The sequence below is a fragment of the Elephas maximus genome, chromosome 6 (assembly GCF_024166365.1).
Source record: "Elephas maximus indicus isolate mEleMax1 chromosome 6, mEleMax1 primary haplotype, whole genome shotgun sequence".
Lineage (NCBI taxonomy): Eukaryota > Metazoa > Chordata > Mammalia > Proboscidea > Elephantidae > Elephas > Elephas maximus.
The window spans coordinates 143,229,186-143,254,507 of NC_064824.1; the positions used below are offsets into that span (position 1 = coordinate 143,229,186).

Genomic DNA, 25,322 nt, shown 5'->3' on the forward strand with positions numbered 1-25,322 from the left:
GCTGACTTTGGGGTGATTTTTACGCCAGCCTCATGGTGACTTCTGAGAACCCACCTCCAAAGAGAGGTAGTGAGGCTCCAAGTCTCTTGTTCTTAAGAGCACTAGTAACAGGTGGGAAAGCCTGGTGGTGTAGTGGTTAAGTGCGATGGCTGCTAACCAAGAGGTCGGCAGTCCGAATCCACCAGGTGCTCCTTAGAAACCCTATGGGGCAGTTCTGCTCTGTCCAGTAGAGTCGCTATGAGCCGGAATCGACTTGACGGCAGTGGGTTTTTTTTTTTTTTTTTAATAACAGGCAGTTTCTTCTCTTCACATACTGCTTCATTTTTAAGGTGCATTCTTTATCAGGTTTGTTTCTTCTACAGAAAAAATTGAGAGAACTGTCCAAATCGAGGCCTCCACCGTGGAGATTGAAGAGCGAGGGGTCAAGCTGCGACTCACAGTAGTGGACACGCCCGGCTACGGCGACGCCATCAACTGCCGAGACTGGTGTGTGCTGAGGGCCGTCACGTCTGGCTGCGCTTACGTAGCTTACGTGTTTGAGTTTATGGTGTTAATAGTTCCTGGAATTGGGGTAACCGTGTATAGAATGGAAACCCTGGTGGCGTGGTGGGTTAAGTGCTGTGGCTGTTAAACAAAAATTCAGCAGTTCACATCCACCAGGCGCCCCTTTGACACTCTGGGGGGCAGTTCTGCCCTGTCCTAGAGGGCTGCTGTGAGTTGGAATCGACTGGATGGCGATGGGTTTGGTTTTGTTTTTTTTGTGTGTGTGTAGAACAGTGAGACCATTTAAAGTTCATCACACACAGACTTTCTAAATAAGGGATTTTACGGAGAATGAGTTGTGTTTTTTCTCTGAGACTATTCTCAGTGAACTCTGCAGTTGCAAAGCTGGCCATCTTTTAATGCTGCATTAGCGGAGCACCTTGACTGGCACTGTGCTGGTGGATAGAGCACTGTGGTGCAGGCTCCCTCCTCCCTGGCCAGGAGGAAACGAAGCCTGTGGCAGAGTCGCTTGAGACAGTGCTGTAGACAAGTGCCTGCTGGCATCACATTAACAAATAAGGAGCTCGAGATGCAGGAGACGACGGCAGCCTGTCACCTGTAGCCATGCAGGGAGGTCTGCTTTGTAGTACGGAACCTCACCTGCTTCCAGCATCGTGGTCCTCCCCTCTCTCCTGGCTGCTCTTAACACGCACATGTGTTCCACTGTTCCACACTTTAGCAAGCCTGTCCCTAATGACACACTCTGTGTGGCCCACTTCCCAGTCAGACTTTGGAAGAGGTGGCAACCCCATCTCCACTTTGGCATCCTCAGGCTCCTCGTGACCCATCTATCCAGGCTGTTGACTTGCAGCACTGACATGAAATGATTCTTGTCACAGTTCTGAAGAACCTAGGAGTCAGTTTTCTGCCTCAGCTTACAAATGAGTCATCAAGTTGTGCATACATTGGAAGGGGGTAGAAGACCTTGTTTTCCCTTTGGAGTTGGGGGCTGCCTGTGTGCCTTCTGCACTGCACAGTCACCGCTGTCTCTGTCTCAGTTTTAAGACCATCATCTCCTACATCGACGAGCAGTTTGAACGGTACCTGCACGATGAGAGCGGCTTGAACAGACGGCATATCATCGACAACAGGGTTCACTGCTGCTTCTACTTCATCTCCCCTTTCGGACACGGGTAAGTCGTCGTCTGCTGTGGAAACTGCTGTGCACGTTGACTTCCATCTTTGCTACGCTGAGGGTTGCAGGTTTTCCCCAAGCTGCATATTTCAAGCAAAGAACTGGGTAATTGTGTGCTTTTCTGTTTTTCTAAACTTGTGACACGTGAACAATCGTTTTAGACTGAAGCCCTTGGATGTTGCATTCATGAAGGCGATTCACAATAAGGTGAACATCGTGCCTGTCATCGCCAAGGCTGACACCCTCACGCTGAAGGAACGGGAGCGCTTAAAGAAAAGGGTGAGTCGTCACTTTGCCTCTGCTCGTTCCTCTATTCAGGTGGAGCGCCACAGACCTGGAATGCATGAAAGGAAGGGTGTCAGGAGACTCCACGCTTGTCTGCTGAGGTCTCAGGAGGCAGGGCTGTGGGACTGGCTCTGAACTTCTGCAGCGTTGTTTTTAAGGAACACCCAGTATTGAGCGGACTTAGAGTTACATTTTAGTATTTTGTTTTCATGAAGGTTTCAGGTTACTGACGTGTGTAATTGTTCTGAACGTGTGGAAGGCTGAATCAGGAAGATGCCACGTGTCGGATAAATGCAGATCTGTGCTCATTGCTGTAGATTCCTGTGGCTTTCGCTGGGTACAGACGTACCTCCTTTTATCGTGCTTTGCAAATGTTGCGTTTGTTGCACATTGGAGGTTTGTGGCAACCCTGTGTCAAGCGAGTCTGTCAGTGCCATCTGTCTGGTAGCATGTTCTCACTTCGTGTCTCTTGTCACATTTTGCTAATTTTTGTAATATTTCAAACTTTCTCGTTATTATCGTATCTGTTACGGTGATTTCTGATCAGTAATCTCTGAAGTTACTATTGTAATTGTTTTGGGGCGCCACAAACCACACCCATGTAAGATGGCAGACTTAATAAATGTTGTGTCTTCTCACTGCTCCACCGCCCGGCCTTTCCCTGCCTCTCTCCCTCTCCTCAGGCCTCCCTGTTCTCTGAGACACAACAGTATTTAAAGTAGGCCAATTAATAACTCTGCAGTGGTCTCCAAGTATTCAAGTAAAAAGAAGAGTCACAGCTTTCTCACTTTAAATCAAAAGCTGGAAATGGTTACGGTCAGTGAGGAAGGCTTGTCAAAAACTGTGGTAGGCCAAAAACTAGGCCTCTTGCGCCAAACAATTTGCCACATTGTGAATACAGAGGAAAAGTTCTGGAAGGAAATTAAAAGTGCTACTCCAGTGAGAACACAGATGATAAGAAAGCAAAACAGCCTTATTGCTGATATGGAGAAAGTTTTAGTGGTCTGGATAGATTAGACCAGCCACAACATTCCCTTAAGCCAAAGCCTAATCTGGAGCAAGGCCCTCGCTCTCTTCAATTCTGTGAAGGCCGAGAGAGGTGAGGAAGCTGCAGAAGAAGTCTGAAGCCAGCAGAGGTTGGTTCACGAGGTTTGAGGAAAGAAGCCGTCTCCATGACGTAGAAGTGCAAGGTGAAGCAGCACGTGCCGGTGCAGAGGCTGCAGCCAGTTATCCCGAAAATCCAGCTGAGGCAGCTGACGAAGGTGGCCACACTAAACAGCAGGTTTTCCGCGTAGACGGAACAGTGTTACACTGGAAGAAGATACCATCTGGGACTTGGGTAGCTAGGGAGAAGTCAATGCTTGGCTTCAAAGGACAGGCTGAGTCTTTCCTTAAGGGCTAAAGCAGCTGTTGACTAGAAGTGGAAGCCAGTGCTCATTTACCATTCCTGAAATCCTAGGCCCTTTAAGAACGATGCTAAACCTCCTCTGCCTGTGCTCTGTGAACGGAACAACAAAGCCTGGGTGACAGCACATCTGTTTACATCGTGGCCTACTGAAGATTTTAGGCCCACTGTTGAGACCTACTGCCCAGAAAAAAAAGATTTCTTTTAAAATTTGATTGCTCATTGACAATACACCTGGTCACCCAAAAACTGATGAGGATTACATGGAGATTAATGTTGTTTTCATGCCTGCTAACATAGCATCCATCCTGCAGCCGGATCAAGGAGTAATTTCGACATTCAAGGCTTATTATTTAAAAAATATGTTTCCTAAGGCTATAGCTGCCATAGGTAGTGATTCCTCTGATGGATCTGGGTAAAGTTCATTGAAAATCTTCTGGAAAGGATTTATCATTCTAGAGGCCATTAAAAACATTCACGATTCGTGGGAGGAGGTCAGCAGATCAACATGAACAGGCATTTGGAAGAAGTTCATTCCAACCCTCATGAGTAACTTTGAGGAGTTCAAGACTTAAGTGGAGGAACTAACTGCAGATATGGAAACAGCAGGAAAACTAGAAGTGGAGCCTGAAGCTGTGACTGAATTGCTGCCATCTCATGATGAAACTTAGTGAATGAGGAGTTGCTTCTTACGGACGAGCAAAGAAAGTGGTTTCTTGAAATGGAATGTGCTCCTAGTGAAGATGCTGTGAACATTGCTGAAATGACAAGAAAGAATTTAGAACATTACATAAACTTAATTGATGAAGCAGTGGCAGGGTTTGAGAGGATTGACTCCAATTCTGAAAGATGTTCTTCTGTGGGGAAAATGCTGTCAAACAGCATCATACGCTACAGAAAAATCTTTCGTGACCTTAATGATGTGGATGGAGTAAAGCTTCCGGGACCTTCATTTGCTGATGTGGCGTGACTCAAAATGAGAAGAAACAGCTGCAGACATCCGTTAATAATTGGAACCTGGAATGTACGAAGTATGAATCTAGGAAAATTGGAAGTCATCAAAAATGAAAATGTATAAACATCGATCTCCCAGGCATTAGAGAGTCGAAATGGACTGGTGGTATAGGTCATTTTCTGGCAGACAATCATATGGTCTGCTATGCTGGGAATGACAACTTCAAGAGAAATGGTGTTGCATTCATTGTCAACAAGAACATTTCAAGACCTGTCGACGAGAGCCAAAGTATGACCTTGATCCTCTGTCACCTGAATTTAGAGACCTTCTCAGGTATAGATTTGACGTGTCGAACGCTGACGACCACAGACCAGCCAAGTTGTGGAATGACATCAAGGACATCATCCATGAGGAAAGCAAAAAGTCATTAAAAAGAAAAGAAAGAAAGAAAAGAGCAAAATGGTTGTCAGAAGAAACTCTGAAATTTGAACATCGAGTGGTGGAAGCAAAAGGAAGAAAAGATAAAGTAAAAGAGCTGAAGAGAAGCTCTTTTACTCAAAGGGCGGCTCAAGAAGGCAAAGCATTATACTGACATGTGCAAAGAGCTGGAGGTAGAACACCAAAAGGGGAGAACACACTCGACGTTTCTCAAGCTGAAAAAACAAGAAAAAATTCAAGCCTCGAGTTGCATTACTGAAGGATTCCATGGGGAAAATACTAAATGACACAGGAAGCATCAAGAATGGTTGAAAAGAACACGGAGTCATTATACCGAAAAGAATTGGTCGGTGTTCAGCCATTTCAGGAGGTAACATATGATCAGGAACCAGTGGTACTGAAGGAAGAAGTCCAAGCTGCACTGAAGGCATTGGAGAAAAACAAGACTCCAGGAACTGACAGCTGTCTTCCAGATCTCCTGGCATAGATGAGTGAGCTGCCTGGCCAGGTAACTGGAAGAGATTCATATTCATGCCTATTCCCAAGAAAGGTGATGCAGCAGAATGTGGAAATTGTTGAACAATATCACTAACATCACACGCAAGTAAAATTTTGCTAAAGATCATCCAAAAGCAACTGTAGCAATATATTGACAGGGAACTGCCAGAAATTCAGGCTGGACTCAGAAGAGGACGTGGAACCATGTCAGATGGATCCTGGCTGAAAGCAGAGAATACCAGAAAAATGTTCACCAGTGTTTTTATTGGCTCTGCAAAGGCACTTGATTGCGTGCGTCATAACAAATTATGGATAACATTGCAAAGAATGGGAATTCCAGAACAGTTAATTGTGCTCATGCGGAATCCGTACATAGATCAAGAGGCAGTTGTTCAAACAGGGCAAGGGAATACTGATTGGTTGAAAGTCAGGAAAGGTGTGGGTAAGCACTCTATCCTTTCGCTGTACATGTTCAATATGTGTGCTGGGCAGATAATCCGAGAGGCTGGACTGCATGAGGAAGACCAGGGTGTCAGGAGTGGAGGAAGACTCATTAACAATCTGCAATATGCAGACAACACATCCTTCCTTGCTGAAAGTGAAGAGGACTTGAAGCACTTACTGATGAAAATCAAAGGCTACCGCCTTCAGTATGGATTACACCTAGTGTAAAACGAAAGTCCTCACAACTGGACCGGTAAACAACGTCACGATAAACAGACAGAAGATCGAAGCTGTCAAGGGTTTCATTTTACTTGGATCCACATTTAATACCTATGGAAGCAGCAGTCAGGAAATCAAGAGACACATTGCATTGGGCAAATATGCTGCGAGAGACCTGTTAAAAGTGTTGAAGAGCAAAGATATCACCTTGAAGAGTAAGGTGCGCCTGACCCCAAGCCGTGGTGTTTTAAATCACCTCATATGCATGTGAAAGCTGGACAATGAATAAGGAAGCCAGAGAAGAATTGACGCCTCTCAATTGTGGTGTTGGCGGAGAATATTAAATATACCATGGACTGCCAAAAGAATGAACAGATGTGTCTTGGAAGAAGTACAACTGGAATGCTCCTTAGAAGCAAGAATGGGGAGACTACGTCTTACCTACTTTGGACATGTTCTCAGGAGGGACCAGTGCCTGGAGAAGGACATCATGCTTGGTAAAGTAGAGGGTCAGCAAAAAAGAGGAAGACCCCGAATGAGATGGATTGACGCAGTGGTTGCAACAATGGGCTCAGGTATAACAAAGATTGTGAGCATGGTGCAGGACCGGGCAGTGTTTCATTCTGTAATACACAGGGTCGCTATGAGCTGGAACCGACTTGAGGGCACCTAACGACGACGGCAACACAACATGATTGTCTGTGAGTTGAACGCGAGTACAATGGGTTTCTTTTTTTTTTTTTTTTTTTAAATGGTGGTTCTGGGCTTAAAAGTTTCTCAGGCCTGCATTTTGGGTTTTCAAGTGTGAGTTGCCACTGTGTGTGGCCCCTGCATTTATCTCTGACCAAATTCTCTGTCACTTTCTCCTTGCTCTTCTTCAGAGCAGGTACCTTCCTACCTTAGGGTCTTTCCAGTAGTCAGCCCTCTGTCTGGAAAATTCCTCCCTAGATACCTGCACAGTGAGATCCCTCACGTCTCAGGGATTCGTGCCACCCCTTTCTCTGCTCCAGCACTCCCCACAGGTCCCCATTGGTATGCTCCTTGGTGTCCCTGCCCCTCAGTGCCTGAGGCCAGGTCTTTGCTTTGTTCTCTGATGTGCCCCTGGCACATAGCGGCCCCCGTGATGCCCACCGAGGAGTTGCAGTGATGGGTAGTGCTGCTCCTGTTCTCAACCGTGTATAACTCAGATTCAGAGAAACATGAACATGTTTGAAGATGGCTACATTTCCCAAAATATGTTTGTTACAACTTATGTCCCCACTCCCTGGAACAATCCTGGATATATGTTTTCAGTTTTTGAAAGGTATTTCCCGTCGGAGAAATGAAAAGCAGTGTCTCACTTTAATGTGCATTTCCTTGATGTGTAGTGAGAGTGGAAGTTTGGGCTTGGCACCTGTTTTAACGTTCTCATGTTTCAGAGCCATGGCTGTTTTTTAGAGTTTTTTTTAATTGATTTATAGCTATTCTCTATATTTTTAGACTTTGAGTTTATCATGTTGCAAATGATTTCTCTTGGTTTGACTCATTGTCTCAAGTGCCTGCCAATTTTTAGGAACTAATTGGGCCCTGGGAAGAGTTCTGTAAGCATAAAAGTTTTTACGCTTGGAAGGTAGTGTTCTATCGACTCTTGCTTAAGGAAACTTCACCTTTTATACCTTGTTATGTTTAATTTGAGAGTGGAGGGTGGGGGACACCGGCGTCAGAGGCTTCACCCCATCTCTGAACTTGTACCCAGAAGTGGGGCCTTGCTGTGTTACAGGCTCTAAGAGGATCTTCCGGCATCAGAGGCTTCACCCCGTCTCTGAACTTGTACCCAGAACTAGGGCCTTGCTGTGTTATAGGCTCTGAGAGGACCTTCTGGCATCAGAGGCTTCACCCCGTCTCTGAACTCGTACCCAGAACTAGGGCCTTGCTGTGTTACAGGCTCTGAGAGGACCTTCTGGCATCAGAGGCTTCACCCCGTCTCTGAACTCGTACCCAGAACTAGGGCCTTGCTGCGTTACAGGCTCTGAGAGGACCTTCCGGCATCAGAGGCTTCACCCCGTCTCTGAACTTGTACCCAGAACTAGGGCCTTGCTGCGTTACAGGCTCTGAGAGGACCTTCCGGCATCAGAGGCTTCACCCCGTCTCTGAACTTGTACCCAGAACTAGGGCCTTGCTGTGTTACAGGCTCTGAGAGGACCTTCCGGCGTCAGAGGCTTCACCCCGTCTCTGATCTTGTACCCAGAACTAGGGCCTTGCTGTGTTACAGGCTCTGAGAGGACCTTCCGGCGTCAGAGGCTTCACCCCGTCTCTGATCTTGTACCCAGAACTAGGGCCTTGCTGTGTTACAGGCTCTGAGAGGACCTTCTGGCGTCAGAGGCTTCACCCCGTCTCTGAACTTGTACCCAGAACTAGGGCCTTGCTGTGTTACAGGCTCTGAGAGGACCTTCCGGCGTCAGAGGCTTCACCCCGTCTCTGATCTTGTACCCAGAACTAGGGCCTTGCTGTGTTACAGGCTCTGAGAGGACCTTCTGGCGTCAGAGGCTTCACCCCGTCTCTGAACTTGTACCCAGAACTAGGGCCTTGCTGTGTTATAGGCTCTGAGAGGACCTTCTGGCATCAGAGGCTTCACCCCGTCTCTGAACTTGTACCCAGAACTAGGGCCTTGCTGTGTTATAGGCTCTGAGAGGACCTTCTGGCATCAGAGGCTTCACCCCGTCTCTGAACTCGTACCCAGAACTAGGGCCTTGCTGTGTTACAGGCTCTGAGAGGACCTTCTGGCATCAGAGGCTTCACCCCGTCTCTGAACTCGTACCCAGAACTAGGGCCTTGCTGCGTTACAGGCTCTGAGAGGACCTTCCGGCATCAGAGGCTTCACCCCGTCTCTGAACTTGTACCCAGAACTAGGGCCTTGCTGCGTTACAGGCTCTGAGAGGACCTTCCGGCATCAGAGGCTTCACCCCGTCTCTGAACTTGTACCCAGAACTAGGGCCTTGCTGTGTTACAGGCTCTGAGAGGACCTTCCGGCGTCAGAGGCTTCACCCCGTCTCTGATCTTGTACCCAGAACTAGGGCCTTGCTGTGTTACAGGCTCTGAGAGGACCTTCTGGCGTCAGAGGCTTCACCCCGTCTCTGATCTTGTACCCAGAACTAGGGCCTTGCTGTGTTACAGGCTCTGAGAGGACCTGGAGCGCTTGGAGCAGCTCTCCCTTTTCTTTTCATGCCTTGTCAACGCTTCTCGTCACCTGGTTCCTATCTTCGCCTCCCTGACATAGAGGAGCCTTGTACCAGCCTCTCCTTGTTAGAGTCCTCAGTTCCCTGCGGTGGTTACGTACCCTCTCCTTAATCCCGTCAAGTCTGGCTTCAGGCCATCCAGCTGCAGGTGTCCTGTCCTGGGCTTGGCCATGTGCTGCGATGGGTAGCTCTTCCTGGAGCGTCCTTCCTGTGGCCTCCAGACCTGTGTGCTTTGCTTGCCTCGCTCACCCTCTTTTTTCTGCTTGTCTTAACCGCCGCCCTGACTTTTCCCTAAAAGTCACTTCCTACATGTTACTGTGATCACACACCAGCTGCTCCGGTGGCATCTGCTTTGACAGTCTGGGTGTCCTGTTCCTGCTCCTCGTAAACACAGGTGTGCAGCACAGGTCTTCTTTCCCCGCAAAGGAGCTTCTCCTCCACCTTCCCTACACACCTGGTCCTGCAATTCCTGCTGTCACCCAGACTTAGAAACGTGTGATTGTTTTTGAGTCTTCATTATCTTTCTACTCCCCTTTCTGGTTAAAACCCTGTCTGAGTGTCAGCAGGGGCAGTGTGTACAGCAGACTGGGACAGGCTGTGGGATGAAGAGCTTAGAACAGAAAGCCAGCCTGAGTGCAGTGACTTGGTGCCAACTACCCAGCCTTGCCTCACTTAGGAAGGACTGAAGGTGGGGCTGCAGAGTGTGGGGTTAAGGGCCTGCTCTGAGTCCTGGAGCGGTCCAGGCAAGGTGTTCACATAACATACCTTCGATCATGGAGGATCTGGAAGGTCCCGTTCAGAATGTCTGTCTTTTAGGACCAGAGAACAAGTCCAGTGCCGAGTGGTAGGTCGGATGCCTCCTGCGGAGTCTGCTTGTACCCTCTCTGCCCCCAATGGGTAATTTCTTTCATAAGAGTCAGCACGAAGCTTGTGTGTACAAGGCGGAGGTAAAACATGTCCCAGATGTCCAGCTTTTCCCAACAGCTGTCCCTCTCTAACATCAGCTACTCCCCCCGCCTCCCCCGCAGTGTTGTCCCTCCCGTCTTCGGGTTCCGTAATTCACTGCAGCGTCTCACAGAACTCAGAAACCATACTTAACAGTTCAGTGGTTTATTAGGGAAGCAACAGCGTACATCTTGGGATTGGAATCAACTTGGAAGTAACAGGACAAAACTGCAATTCAGGACAGCTTCTTCTTGCCCTCTGCTGCTGGGCCCTGCTGGGGGCCCTCTGACACCAGATCCTGCTCAAAGCTTTCTCAGGCAAGTGTTACAACTCTTAGGACCGTGGCTTGGCAAGCCACACTGAAGCCATCTCATGCCTATCTCCTGGTTCCTACTGTCATGTGCCCCTATCACTGAGCTGCTGCCTCTCACCATCTTCTGTGTTTACAGTTCCCCTGTCTCTCTTTCCATGTCTCTTTAAGCTTAGCCGGTTGGAAAAACTGACCATTCCTTTCGTTAGGGTGCCATGCACTTTAGTTATATTATTAGCAAACCACCTAGTCCCTTGGTGGGTTCCAGGCACCTCGTTTGTATGTTGTTGTTAGTGCCATCGAGTAGGTTTCGACTCATAGCGACCCTATGTATAGCAGAACAAAACACTGCCCGGTCTTGTGCCATCCTCTCAGTCCTTGTTATGCTTAAGCCCATTGTCACAGCCACTGTGTCAGTCCGTCTCATTGAGCGTCTTCCTCTTTTTCGCTGACCCTTTACTTTACCAAGCATGATGTCCTCCTCTAGGGACTGATCCTTCCTGACAACATGTCCAAAGTATGCGAGATGCAGTCTTGCCATCCTTGGTTCTAAGTGAAGCAGTTTAGGGAACAGAAGGTTATTTGAGTCAAGTTTAACTTACATATGAGGAGTACATCTGAATTATCCACATGTCAGTGTGATGTGATGGATCGCTGTTGTGTGGCCTTCCTCACTGTGGTCTTGTAACTCCTGTGCAAGAGATTGGGTGGAACCGTGTGAATAGGATAATTGTGGCCCACCAAGCGGATTGGTCAGATTTGATATCCAGTTGGGCTTGGTATGAGCCATCCCACAGGTGAGAAAGAGAGAATCCCACCACCGCCAAGGATCGGTTTGTCGTACTGTGGGGGCTTGCATCTAACTGTGATGCTGGGAGCTATGCCACCAGTATTCAGGTATCAGCAGGGTCACCCATGGCAGGCAGATTTCAGCTGAGCTTCCAGACTAAGACAGACTAGGATGAAGGAGCGGCAGTCGACTCCTGGGAAGGTTTAGCCAGAGATAACCTTATGAGTCCCAGTGGAACATCATTTGTATAGTTCCACTCAGTTGTTTGGTGGCAATTACAAGACCATGATGAGAAAGGCCATACAAAAGCAGTCTGTAGCACTGCACCCTAGGCACGGGTGAGCAGGGTTTCAGCTTCCTGGCACCTGGGGGAGAGCCAGCATGCAGCGGGCATTGGGGGCCTGTTTCTCAAGTGATTGGTGAATCATGCTTATTTCCAGGCTGGTCTTTCCTCCCCTGTAGGCCACCCAGCCTTCCATTACCTGGTTGAGTAAAGCCAGATCCCTAGCCTGGTGTGCACTTAGCCCTCTGTTGCTAACCTAGATGCTTTCCTGTCTTTCCACTCACCCAACTAGAGGTCTTATATTCCATCCACACTTAGCCTCTTGGTATTCCCGAACATACCCGTGTGTCCTCCCCTCCGTGCTCTGGACAAGATGTGTTTGTCCTCCTGAGGCACCTTTCCTGCTTCTCTCCTTGTGAGGCTCCTGTCTTCCTGGTGCCCCTCAGTAGGCCACGACATCTCGGCTGCACTTGTCCTTGGGGCCAGTCATCCTGCCACGCTGGGATGCCATTGCTCATCAGCATGCTTTGTGCATTGCGGGCGCCGCCGGTGGTGATGGTCCTGGACAGAGGAGTCCTGAGAAATCAAACGTGAGCACCCCTGGCAGCTCGTAAATCATTTGACAATAATTTTGGTCATCAGTTTGATTCTTTATTGACTGTAAAAAGGGCGTGGTGGCAGTGTTTGACCTTCTCTAACTTCCCAAGAGGGAAGAAAAATCAAGATCGACAGCCCAAGGCTGATTCCTGTGAGGCAGAGGTCAATGTGCCTCTTCTCTCCATCGTCTTTACCAATTCTGACGCCAGCCATCCCTCCCGCAGCACTCCCTACGTCTCTGCTGGGCTCAATAATTCATTGCAGTGGCCACACAGAACTCACAGACAATCCTCACAATTGTGGGGTTTATCAGGGAAATTCTTGGTGGTATTGTTAGGTGTCATCAAGTTGATTCCGACTCATAGTGACCCTGTGCACAACGGAAGGAAACACTGCCCAATCCTGCACGATCCTCACAGTCGTTATGCTTGAGTCCGTTGTTGCAGCCACTGTCATTAGCTAACAGCTTACAATTCAGGTTCAGTAATACTCAGAGTATAGTTCTTCCATCAGGGCAGCCTCTTCGCACCCATGCTTGCAGGCACACCTCTCCCTGGCCCTCGGCCTCTGCCCTGCTTGGGCAGGTATTACAGAGCTTTTTTAGCTCTGCCCTTAGGTGCCCAGAAGCACCCCACTGCGCCAGTAAGCCTCAGCCTGAAGGTGCTCTGCTCACGCTGCATGATTTGGCGGTGTTAGCTCCACCAAGTGCCCAGAAGCACCCTACTTCTCCAGCAAACCTGCTGCCAAGAGACACTCAGCTTTCTCACTCCATGGTCTGGGAAGCCCGCTGCGCCATCTCTTCTGCCACTATCTCTCTGCCTCCACTTCTCGAGCTCTCTCTCTGTCTGCTGGTTTCGGGAGCTTCTCAGTGCAGGGATCCTGGGTCCGAAGGACACACTCTCCACTCCTGGCTGTTCTTCACTGGTTATGGTGGGGTCCTTTTTCCCACCTCTGGATGGCTCATACCAAGCACAGCTGGATGTCAAAACTGACTAGTCCCCTTGGTGGGCCACCATTACCCTATTTGCACAGTCCCACCCAATCACTTGGGCTGGAGTTACAAAACGGTGGTGAGAAAGGCCACGCAAAAGCGATCCGTTGCACCACATTGACATTTGGATAATTTAGATGTACTCCTGATATAATAAGTTAAACTTGGCTAAAATAACATTGCATTTTTTCACATTGCTCCTGGTTTTGTCTTTGTTCTAGATTCTGGATGAAATTGAAGAACATAGCATCAAAATCTATCACTTACCTGACGCAGAGTCAGATGAAGATGAAGATTTTAAAGAGCAGACCAGGCTTCTCAAGGTAAGAATGCAGTCCTGGCACACAGCGTGAGTGACAAGTCGTTTGGTTTCCATGCTCTTAAAACAGCTGTTGGAGGGCCAAGCCTTGTGATGCGTGGTCCTCCAGGCGTTGTCCAGGTGGTTTCAGTTCCAGTGGTGTTTTTTATTTAACTATATTTGGAATTCTTGTTGCTGAGTTTTTTATTACAAGTATAATTTGTTTTCATAGCATTTGCACCATGTGGAAAATGTCTGGCATTTCCAAGTAAAGTGCTGTAGACCCTGGTCTTTCCAATTTAGCCTGGTAGCAGACAGTGACATGCTAAGTATTTGCCAGCGCTCTTTGTCCACAGTGAAAATCGGGGTTCTGTGACATGAGGCCTGTCCCCCTGTGTCTCCCTCTAGGCCAGCATCCCATTTTCGGTGGTCGGATCCAACCAGTTGATTGAAGCCAAAGGCAAGAAGGTCCGAGGCCGCCTCTACCCATGGGGGGTGGTGGAGGTGGAGAACCCAGAGCACAACGACTTCCTGAAGCTGAGGACCATGCTCATGTAAGACCATCGGGACCCTCATGTGCAACTCTCCTCCTGCCTCAGTTCCTCTCGCTCGGCACTGGGGTGGCCGTGGACCTGCCTAGTTCTGTTACCGGCCTCCCCTGTGGGCTACGTGTGACTCTTGGTTGGCTCTTTCCGATATACAACCTGTTGCTTAATGCCCCATCCCTGAAGGTATTTTTTGATGCTGAAAGTAGACTGGGCCTAAACTCTGCCATGACAGCACCAAAAAATAAAGATTTCCAGCTCTAATGAGGAAATGGCAAAACCTGCCGCAGGAGGCACCAAACAGCTTCTTCCCCAGACCCAGTTAGCCGTTGTGCTGCTGCATGTCGGCCTCAGGCCCTCCCTCTGGGGGTTCCAGGTATCCCTTGAGACCTCTCAGTTTCTCGTCTGCTAATACAACAGACCTGATTGCAAAAGTAGACTGTCTTCTAAAAATAAGTTTCACGTCTAGTAACATAGATGCATGACACTCGTTCATGAATAAGAGTATCACTTAATGCACAGTATAATACCTATGTAATTGAACTTTACGGAACGGCTGATCTAGATGGATTAATATTTTGATTTACTGGGAACTGCTCTGTATGCCATATATGCATCACTCGGCCATTTTCAGTGAATTAAACCCAATAAGATTTTAGTAGTCAAGCTGTGTCAAGCATAATTTAACCGTCACGTGAAGAGTTAAAGGACGCTTGCAGCCCCTCCAGTACTGGGGTCCTTGGATAGGGACTTCAACTTTGGTCTCAACTCTGCGTTTCTCAAGGAGCCCTGGTGGCACAGTAGTTACAGCGATTAACTGCTAACCAAAAGGTTGGTGGGTCGAAACCCCCAGCAGCTCTATGGGAGAAATATGTGGCAGCCTGCTTCCATAGAGATTTACAGCTTTGGAAACCCTTGGGGTTGGTTTTTGTTTGGGTGTGTTTCTCAGAATGGAGGAATGAGGGGCCACTTTGCCAGGACCCAGCCCGTGTCCCTGCATCCTGAGTAAACAGAAACCACATCCAAACCCACTGCCGTTGAGTCAATTCCAACTCACAGTGACCCCGTAGAACAATGTAGAAGCTGCCCCATAGGGTTTCCAACGACCGGCTGGTGGATTCGAACTGCCAGTCTTTTGCTTAGTAGCCGATCTCTTAACCACCAGGGCTGTAGTTAGAGTAAACAGGGATGTGTTAAATGTTTGCTTAACCTGGAATGTGTGTATATTTGAAAAAGTTGGGGAAGGAAGCAGGGGGGGGGCCATGACTGTTTCTTAAAATGAGTGGCAGGCCCAGAGTTAGGCTGCTGTTGGATCCAGAACACTGGGCCTCCCCCTGCGAGCCTCTCTCTCACTGATGCTTGTCACGTCTCTGTGACGTAAGAATCGTATATTAATTTAAGCTTGACAAGTTGTGACTATTTGAAGGACGTATTTTCCAGAAGTTTCTTTAGGAAAGTGTTTTCTCTCTTGGATGTTGCGTTCCCAAGACTCTTGAGGTCCCTGTGTACCTGCTCTTCCGTGCAATGGCTCTGGATGGTCTGGCAGCGCCCGGGCAGAAGTCCAGTGTGAGGGGCCTATCGCTCTGGCCCCTCCAGTGTGTTTTTGTGGCAGCAAGGAGGATGTTTCCACAGCCGCACCCCCTTATTCCAAAATTCCGGCAGCTCTGTGTTCCATTTCCCAAGTATAAAAAGGCGTTTCATCACTGGCGTTTTCCGTGGACTTGGTGATTTTTCTCCAAAGACGACATGTGTGTCTTGGCGCGTGGCATAGCGCACGTGCGTGTCCCAGCCTGTAGCTCAGTGTAAGTGTCCTTTTCTCTTTCAGAACTCATATGCAGGACCTCCAGGAGGTGACCCAGGACCTCCACTACGAGAACTTCCGCTCTGAGAGGCTCAAGAGAGGCGGCAGGTTGTCCCCCCTCCTGTCTGTGTGCTGTCTCCCCGAGTCATGTTGTCCCGCCTCCTCTGTGTGCTGTCTCCCCGAGTCATGTCTCCCCCCTCCTGTCTGTGTGCTGTCTCCCCGAGTCATGTCTCCCCCTTCCTGTCTCTGTGCTGTCTCCCCGAGTCATGTCTCCCCCCTTCCTGTCTCTGTGCTGTCTCCCCGAGTCATGTCTCCCTCCTCCTGTCTCTGTGCTGTCTCCCCGAGTCATGTCTCCCTCCTCCTGCCTGTGTGCTGTCTCCCCGAGTCATGTCTCCCCCTTCCTGTCTCTGTGCTCTCTCCCCGAGTCATGTCTCCCTCCTCCTGTCTGTGTGCTGTCTCCGCGAGTCATGTCTCCCTCCTCCTGTCTGTGTGCTGTCTCCCCGAGTCATGTCTCCCCCTTCCTGTCTCTGTGCTGTCTCCCCGAGTCATGTCTCCCCCTTCCTGTCTCTGTGCTGTCTCCCCGAGTCATGTCTCCCCCCTTCCTGTCTCTGTGCTCTCTCCCCGAGTCATGTCTCCCTCCTCCTGTCTGTGTGCTGTCTCCGCGAGTCATGTCTCCCCCTTGCTGTCTCTGTGCTGTCTCCCCGAGTCATGTCTCCCTCCTCCTGTCTGTGTGCTGTCTCCTCGAGTCATGTCTCCCCCCTCCTGTCTGTGTGCTGTCTCCCCGAGTCATGTCTCCCTCCTCCTGTCTCTGTGCTGTCTCCCCGAGTCATGTCTCCCCCCTTCCTGTCTCTGTGCTGTCTCCCCGAGTCATGTCTCCCTCCTCCTGTCTGTGTGCTGTCTCCCCGAGTCATGTCTCCCCCTTCCTGTCTCTGTGCTGTCTCCCCGAGTCATGTCTCCCTCCTCCTGTCTGTGTGCTGTCTCCTCGAGTCATGTCTCCCCCCTCCTGTCTGTGTGCTGTCTCCCCGAGTCATGTCTCCCCCCTCCTGTCTGTGTGCTGTCTCCCCGAGTCATGTCTCCCTCCTCCTGTCTGTGTGCTGTCTCCCCGAGTCATGTCTCCCTCCTCCTGTCTCTGTGCTGTCTCCCCGAGTCATGTCTCCCCCCTCCTGTCTGTGTGCTGTCTCCCCGAGTCATGTCTCCCCCCTTCTGTCTGTGTGCTGTCTCCCCGAGTCATGTCTCCCTCCTCCTGTCTCTGTGCTGTCTCCCCGAGTCATGTCTCCCTCCTCCTGTCTCTGTGCTGTCTCCCCGAGTCATGTCTCCCTCCTCCTGTCTGTGTGCTGTCTCCCCGAGTCATGTCTCCCTCCTCCTGTCTCTGTGCTGTCTCCCCGAGTCATGTCTCCCTCCTCCTGTCTGTGTGCTGTCTCCCCGAGTCATGTCTCCCTCCTCCTGTCTCTGTGCTGTCTCCCCGAGTCATGTCTCCCTCCTCCTGTCTGTGTGCTGTCTCCCCGAGTCATGTCTCCCCCCTCCTGTCTCTGTGCTGTCTCCCCGAGTCATGTCTCCCTCCTCCTGTCTCTGTGCTGTCTCCCCGAGTCATGTCTCCCTCCTCCTGTCTCTGTGCTGTCTCCCCGAGTCATGTCTCCCTCCTCCTGTCTGTGTGCTGTCTCCCCGAGTCATGTCTCCCCCCTCCTGTCTGTGTGCTGTCTCCCCGAGTCATGTCTCCCCCTCCTGTCTCTGTGCTGTCTCCCCGAGTCATGTCTCCCTCCTCCTGTCTGTGTGCTGTCTCCCCGAGTCATGTCTCCCCCCTCCTGTCTGTGTGCTGTCTCCCCGAGTCATGTCTCCCCCCTCCTGTCTGTGTGCTGTCTCCCCGAGTCATGTCTCCCCCCTCCTGTCTGTGTGCTGTCTCCCCGAGTCATGTCTCCCCCCTCCTATCTGTGTGCTGTCTCCCCGAGTCATGTCTCCCCCCTCCTGTCTGTGTGCTGTCTCCCCGAGTCATGTCTCCCCCCTCCTGTCTCTGTGCTGTCTCCCCGAGTCATGTCTCCCCCCTCCTGTCTCTGTGCTGTCTCCCCGAGTCATGTCTCCCCCCTCCTGTCTGTGTGCTGTCTCCCCGAGTCATGTCTCCCCCCTCCTGTCTGTGTGCTGTCTCCCCGAGTCATGTCTCCCCCCTCCTGTCTCTGTGCTGTCTCCCCGAGTCATGTCTCCCCCCTCCTGTCTGTGTGCTGTCTCCCCGAGTCATGTCTCCCCCCTCCTGTCTGTGTGCTGTCTCCCCGAGTCATGTCTCCCCCCTCCTGTCTGTGTGCTGTCTCCCCGAGTCATGTCTCCCTCCTCCTGTCTGTGTGCTGTCTCCCCGAGTCATGTCTCCCCCCTCCTGTCTGTGTGCTGTCTCCCCGAGTCATGTCGTGTCCCCTCTTCTCTGTGTGGCGTTGCTTTGCGTCACTTTGTCTCCTTCACCCCATCCATATCGTGTTTCCCAAGCCACATCCATCCCCCTTCCCCGTCCATCCAGTTCAGCCTTCTTGTCCTGTAAGCAACGTGATTTGGTTTCCTACTCAAAAGCTACTCCTGGAGACCTCCTAGTTAAAAGGAAAAGGTGGCTTTGGTAGTCAGCACAGAAAGAACAGCTTGAGGTGAAAAGGCCAGAGGCGTGTTGGGTCCATTCTTGAGAGCATCCCTTTGTCCATAAAAGAGGAAAATGTGTTTGCTACTGAGAAGCAGCAGCTTACCAACAGAGGGGTGAGCCGTGGTGCACTGCGTCTGAGCAGCCTTGGGTTCTCACGTGACGTGTTTGTTTTGTGACCTGATTTGTATCTGACAAAACCACATCTCTGCTTAGAACAGAGTGTAATCAATTGCAGTGACGACAGCCGTCACGTGTAAAGAGGATTTTCTATATTGTAGTTAATTAGACTCCTGGTTTAGTAACGTGATGGATTGTGCACGCGCACACGATGCACGTTACAGTCTAACTTCCTGTGCTGTTGGTTTGGGAACCAGCCATGAGAAAGGTTATAGTGGCAGCAAGACAGACGCCAGAGCTAGCACACCCTGACACGGGCCTGTGGCTGTTGTCAGGCTCTGCTGCCGCCCACTTCCCTCAGCTTCCTTCGTGGAGATGTGCAGGCCCTGTTCCTCCTTTAGGAGGCGCCTGTGATATGGTGTTGGGGATGTCTGTCACCCCTGCCTCCACAGGAGAAGGCAGCCTGGGGCCCCTCCAGCTGCTCTCGCCATGTGGCGGGCGTGTGGTGTGTGCAGAGCACCGCGCACTCGTGCCGTGGCAGTGATCAGTGCTTGTGAGGAGTAACTGAGAGTGTTCTTCAGGTGATGTCTTGTTTCCCATGTGGGAGAAGATGACAGAGTCAGCACCCCAGCTTAGAGTAAGGAAAGTCTCTTGGATTTTCCACTTCATGCTCTTTGCCTTGTTTTCACATTACGTTCCTTTCTTACTTATTTGTGTTTTTAATCAGAAAAATAATAAATATATGTGATTTTCAATAGGAATGTTTCTGACCTGTAAAGTGAATTTTTTCTTTGGGTATCAGTCATCAGAAATAACTAGCCATATTCGTTACAGTATCGTAATTGTAATTTCCTTCAATCCTTAGAAAAGTAGAGAATGAGGACATGAACAAAGACCAGATCTTGCTGGAAAAGGAAGCTGAAGTAAGTAGAAAAGCAGTAGTGGTCTTATGTCTAAACCTGTGTAGTGTGTGTCAAAAAATGTTATTTGTAATGAACTTACTAACAGTTTTTTTTTTTTAATTTTTTGAGAAGGAATACATTGCATATGACTAATGTGCTTATTTGTCCACCTGTGCATAATCGTGTATTTATACACATGTCCTGTACATAGTGCTTTACATACATTATCTCATTTAATCGCTGATGAGTTTAATTAAAAAGCTCACAAACAGTAAGAATTTAGTGCCATAACTGAGGTATGTGAAATCCAGAAATCAGTAGCTTTTCTATATATAGGCAATGAACAATTAGAAACTATAGTGAAATGTTTAAGAAGAAACATTGTAGGACTATGTTTTTAGGTGCCATCAAGTCATTTCTGACTCATAGCAACGCTGTGCACAGCAGAATGAAGCACTGCCTGGTCCTGCGCCATCCTCACAGTCATTGCCATGCTTCAGGCCATCACTGCAGCTACTGTGTCAGTCGATCTCACTGAGTGTTGTCCCCTTTTTTCACTGATCCTCTACTTTACCAAGCATGTTGATCTTCTCCAGGGCCTAGTCCCTCTTGATAACACGTTCAAAGTATGTGAGACGAAGTCTTGGCATCCTTGCATCTAATGAGCGTTCTGGCTATACTTTTTGCAAGACAGATCTGTTTCTTTTTTTGGCAGTCTGTGGTATATTCAGTGTTCTTCGCCAACACCATAATTCAAAGGCATCAGTTCTTCAGTCTTCCTTATTCATCATATCACATGCGTATGAGGCGATTGAAAATACCATGGCTTTAGTCAGGCGCACCTCAGTCCTCGAAGTGACATCTTTGCTTTTTGACACTTTAAAGAGGCCTTTTGCAGCAGATTTGCCCAGTGCAATGTGTCCTTTGATTTCATGACTGCTGCTTCTGTGGGTGTTGATGGTGGATCCAAGTAGAATGAAATTATACTTCAATCTTGTCTGCATTTATCATGATGTTGCTTATTGGTCCAGTTGTGAGGGCTTTTATTTTATGTTGAGGTGTAATCCATACTGAAGGCTGTGGCCTTTGATCTTCATTAGTAAGTGCTTCAAGTCCCCTTCACATTCAACAAGCAGGGTTGTGTCATCTGCGTAATGCGGGTTAATGAGTCATCCTCCAATCCTGATGCCCCGTTCTTCATATAGTCCAGCTTCTCAGATTATTTGCTCAGCATACAGATTAAGTATGGTGAAAGGATACAGCCCTGATGCCCACCTTTCCTCATGTTAAATCATGTATCCCCTAGTTCTTGTCGAACGACTACCTCCTGATCTACGTACAAGCTCCTCATGAGCACAAGTAAGTGTTTTGGAATTCTCATTCTTCTCAGTGTTATCCATAATTTGTTACGATCCACACAGTCGATTGCCTTTACATAGTCAATAGAACACAGGAAAACACCTTTCTAGTATTCTCTGCTTTCAGCCAGCACCCATCTGACATTAACGGTAATATCCCTTGTTCCACGTCCTCTTCCGAATCCACCTCGAATTCCTGGCAGTTCCCTATTGATGTACTGCTGCAGCTGCTTTTGAATAATCTTCAGCAAAATTTTACTTGCGTGTGATATTAGTATCATTGAATAATTTCCGCATTTGGTTGGATCACCTTTCTTTGGAATGGGTACAGATATGGATCTCTTCCAGTTGGTTGTCCAGGTAGCTGTCTTCCAAATTTCTTGGCATAGACAAATGAGCACCTCCAGTGCTGCATCCATCTGTAGAAACATCTCAGTTGGCATCCCATCAGTTCCTGGAGCCCTGGTTTTCGCCAGTGCCTTCAGTGCATCTTGGACTTGTTACTTTACTGCCGTCGCTTCTTGATCACATGCTACCTCCTGAAATGGTTGAATGCTGACCAATTCTTTTTAGTACAGTGACTCTGTGTATTCCCATCATCTTCTTTTAATGCTTCCTGTGTAATCGTTTAATATTTTCCTCATAGAATCCTTCAGTATTGCAACTCGAGGCTTGAATTTTTTCTTCAGCTCTTTCAGAAATGTTGAGCATGTCCTTCCCTTTTGGTTTTCTGTCTCCAGGTCTTTGCACGTTTCATTATAATACTTCAATTTGTCTTGTCGAGCTGTACTTTGAAATCTTCTGTTCAGCTCTATTTCACTTTAGTTACTTTGCACTCAAGAACAACTTTCAGAGTATCTTCTGGCATCCGTTTTGTTCTTTTCTTTCCTGTCTTTTTAATGATCTCTTTGTCTTTTTCATGTATGGTGTCGCTGGTGTTTGTGATTAAGATTGTGCGTCAACTTGGCTGGGCCATGATTTTCACTGTTTATGTGTGATCACTTCCATGTCTGAACCTGCTGTGAGTAGCCAATCAGTTGGAACGAAGTTTCCTTGGAGGTTTGGCCTGTTTGCAAAAATAAGCGGATGTTCTGGCATTTTTGTTAACTCTGGATCCTGCAGCTGCCTCTTGTTCATCTGACCTCCGGCTCTTGGGACTTGAGCTATCGGCTTATCTGTAGCTCTTGGAATTTGTCGATCTTCATAGCCTGAGAGCGGGTGCCCCGTTCTCCGACCTGCGGATCTCGGGTTTGCTAGCCTCTGCAGCTGTATGAATTGAGAGAAGCGTCTGTCCTGATTCACGGACTTAGGACGTTCCAGCCTCTACAATTGCATGCGCCATTGCCTTGATACAAATTGCTCTCTCTATATATTTATATGCTTTACCAGTTTTGCTTCTTTAGAGAACCCGGCCTAAGACAGTGTCATCCCACAACTCATCTGGTCTTTGGTCATTAGTGTTCAACATGTCCAATCTGTTCTTGAGTGGGTCTCTAAATTCAGATGGGATATACTCAAGGTCATACTTTGGCTTTTGGATTTGTTCTAATTTTCTTCAGCTTGAACTTGCATACAAGCAATTGCTGGACGGTTCCACAGTTGGCCCCTGGCTGTGTTCTGACTGATGATACTGAGCTTTTCAGTCGTCTGTTTCCACAGATGTAGTTGACTTGATTCCTGTGATTCCATCTGGTGAGGTCCATGTGTATAGTAGCCATTTATGTTATTGAAATAAGGTATTTGGCAGTGAAGAAGTCATTAATCTTGCAAAATTCTATCATGTGATCTCAGGTATCGTTTCTGTCACGAAAGCCATATGTTCCAACTACCAGTCCTTCTTTATTTCCAGCTTTCTCATTCCAGTCACCAGTAATTACCAGTGCTTCTTGATCGCATGTTTGATCAATTTTAGACTGCAGAAGCTGGTAAAAGTCTTCCATTTTTTCATCTCTGGCCTTAGTGGTTGGTGCGTAAAGTTGAGTAACAGTCGTATTAACTGGTCTTTGTAGACATGTGGATATTGTCTTGTCACTGACAGCATCGTACTTCAGGATAGATCTTGAAATGTTCTTTTTGACAATGAACGCAACACCATTTGTCTTCAGTTCGTCATTCCTGGCGTAGTAGGCCATATGATTGATTCAGAATGGCCAGTACCGGCCCTTTTCAGCTCACTAATGCCTAGGATACCGATTTTTATGCATTCCATTTCATTTGTGACGACTCCCAGTGTTCCTGAATTTATGCACATTCCAGGTTCGGATTATTAATGGATGTCTGCAGCTGTTTCTTCTAATTTTGAGTCGTGCCACATCAGCAAATGAAGGTTCTGAATGCTTAATTCCATCTACATCATTAAGGTCGACTTTACTTTGAGGATGCAGCTCTTCCCCAGTTGTATTTTGAGCACCTTCCAACCTGAGGGGGCTCATCTTCTGGCTCTACATCAGACAGTGTTCCACTGCTACTCATAAGGTTTTCACTGGCTGATTTTTTTTTTTTTTAATTGTGCTTTAAGTGAAAATTTACAAATCAGGTCAGTCTCACACAAAATCTGTATACACCTTGCTATATATTCCTAATTGCTCTCCCCCTAATGAGACAGCGCACTCCTTCCCTCCATTCTCTCTTTTCATGCCCATTCAGCCAACTTCTGACCTCCTCCACCCTCTCATCTCCCCTCCAGACAGGAGATGCCAGCATAGTCTAATGTGTCTACTTGATCCAAGAATTTCATTCTTCACCAGTATCATTTTCTATCTTATAGTCCAGTCCAATCCTTATCTGAAGAGTTGGCTTTGGGAATGGATCCTGTCCTGGGGTAACAAAAGGTCTGGGGGCCGTGACCTCTGGGGTCCTTCTAGTCTCAGTCAGACCATTAAGTCTGGTCTTTTTTTAAGAATTTGGGGTCTGCATCCCACTGCTCTCCTCCTCCCTCAGGGGTTCTCTGTTGTATTCCCTGTCAGGGCAGTCATTGGTTGTAGCCGAGCACCATCTAGTTCTTCTGGTCTCAGGCTGTTGTAGTCTCTGCTTTATGGGGCCCTTTCTGTCTCTTGGGCTCATAATTACCTTGTGTCTTTGGTGTTCTTCATTCTCCTTTGGTCCAGGTGGGTTGAGACCAATTGATGCATTTTAGATGGCTGCTTGCTAGTGTTTAAGACCCCAGACGCACTGGCTTATTTTTGCAGAAGTAGACTGCTAGGTCTTTCTTCCTAGTCTGTCTTAGTCTGGAAGCTTTGCTGAAACCTGTCCACCAAGAGTGACCCTGCTGGTATTTGAAATACTGGTGGCAAAGCAGCACACACACCACCACAGGATGACAAACTGATAGACACGTGGTGGTACCCTCCACTTTACCAAGCATGATGTCTTTGTCTAGGCCCTGGTCCCTCTGATAACATGTCTAAAATACGTAGGATTCATATTGAAAAACTTCTTAAAAGATTTCAAAGAGGTTCAAGCTCTTTAGGTAGGAAGACTCAAGTATTAAAGATCACAGTTCTTTCTGAATTAAATTTAATGTCACCCAAAAAATCCCAGCAGGGTTGTGTGTGTGTATGCTGACTTTTCTGCTTTTAGGAGAACCAAAATCAAACAAAACCTGTTGCCATCAAGTCAATTCCAACCTGTAGCAACCCAATAGGACAGAGTAGAACTGCCCTGTAGGGTTTCCAAGGAGAAGCTGGTGATGCGAACTGCTGACCTTTTTTGGTTAGCAGCTGAGCTCTTAACCGCTGTGCCACCAGTGCCCCCTTTTAGCAGAGAGCTTGATAGAGTAATCCTAACTCTTATTTTGAAGGATAAATTTGGGGGAAACAGGAAGTTCTGTGAAAATGGACTATTGAGAAGAGACTTGCTTTACTGGTTATAAAAGCATTAGGGAGCAGTGGTCATCACAGCTGTTTTTGCAGGCACAGTAGAAACAGATCCAAAACGTGGAAGATTGCTCTGTGGTAAAGGCAGCATCCAAATCTGTTATTCAGGGAGGGCAAGCAGTGTTCCCTGAGGTGGAAAGGTGGGTAAGCATTTAGTACTCGAACAGCGAGGAACTGGTTGCCTGCTGTAAAGGCCGGGCACTTTCCACTCCCATTTGGTTCCCGTCCCCACTGAGTGTCACCAGTCTGTGCCCACCTTTGAGACTGAAAAGCACTTGCCTTGTTTTGTTGTTGTTCCTTGTTTGTATTTCTTATTTGAATAGCATATTCGTATCACCTAGTGTTCCATTGAGTTGGTCTTCTCCCTGTTGATTTATAAGAGTTGTTTGTATATTAGGTTTTTGTCACGTTTTGGAAAAGCCTAGAGGTTAAAATTTTAGGGATCACAGAACACCCATAAATCACATTAAGAAGTCAGACTGAAAACAAAGTGCCTAAAACTCTGTGTCTGCAGCTTCGCCGCATGCAGGAGATGATCGCAAGGATGCAAGCTCAGATGCAAATGCAGATGCAGGCGGGGGACGGCGACGGCGGTGTGCACGGGCACCACGTGTGAGGTGAGGCGCCCCCGGGTGAGCCGGGGCCAGGGGGACGGCGATGGTGGTGTGCACGGGCACCACGTGTGAGGTGAGGAGCCCCCGGGTGAGCCGGGGCCAGGGGGACGGCGACGGCGGTGTGCACGGGCACCACGTGTGAGGT

The 25,322-nt window shown here is 48.4% G+C and overlaps 1 protein-coding gene across 2 annotated transcripts in view; it reads left to right on the top strand.

Annotated features, from left to right (window-relative positions):
* Positions 1 to 25,180, top strand: part of SEPTIN2 (septin 2) — a 44,773-nt gene extending 19,593 nt beyond the window's left edge. For both annotated transcript variants that reach the window (XM_049888721.1, XM_049888722.1), the window contains exons 5-12: positions 363 to 486; positions 1,542 to 1,676; positions 1,840 to 1,957; positions 13,275 to 13,376; positions 13,760 to 13,905; positions 15,722 to 15,805; positions 19,294 to 19,351; positions 25,078 to 25,180. In XM_049888721.1, coding sequence (XP_049744678.1) covers positions 363 to 486; positions 1,542 to 1,676; positions 1,840 to 1,957; positions 13,275 to 13,376; positions 13,760 to 13,905; positions 15,722 to 15,805; positions 19,294 to 19,351; positions 25,078 to 25,179 — 869 coding nt within the window. In that variant the 3' untranslated portion in view covers position 25,180. The remainder of the gene's footprint in view (positions 1 to 362; positions 487 to 1,541; positions 1,677 to 1,839; positions 1,958 to 13,274; positions 13,377 to 13,759; positions 13,906 to 15,721; positions 15,806 to 19,293; positions 19,352 to 25,077) is intronic.
* The last annotated feature ends 142 nt before the right edge of the window (positions 25,181 to 25,322 follow it).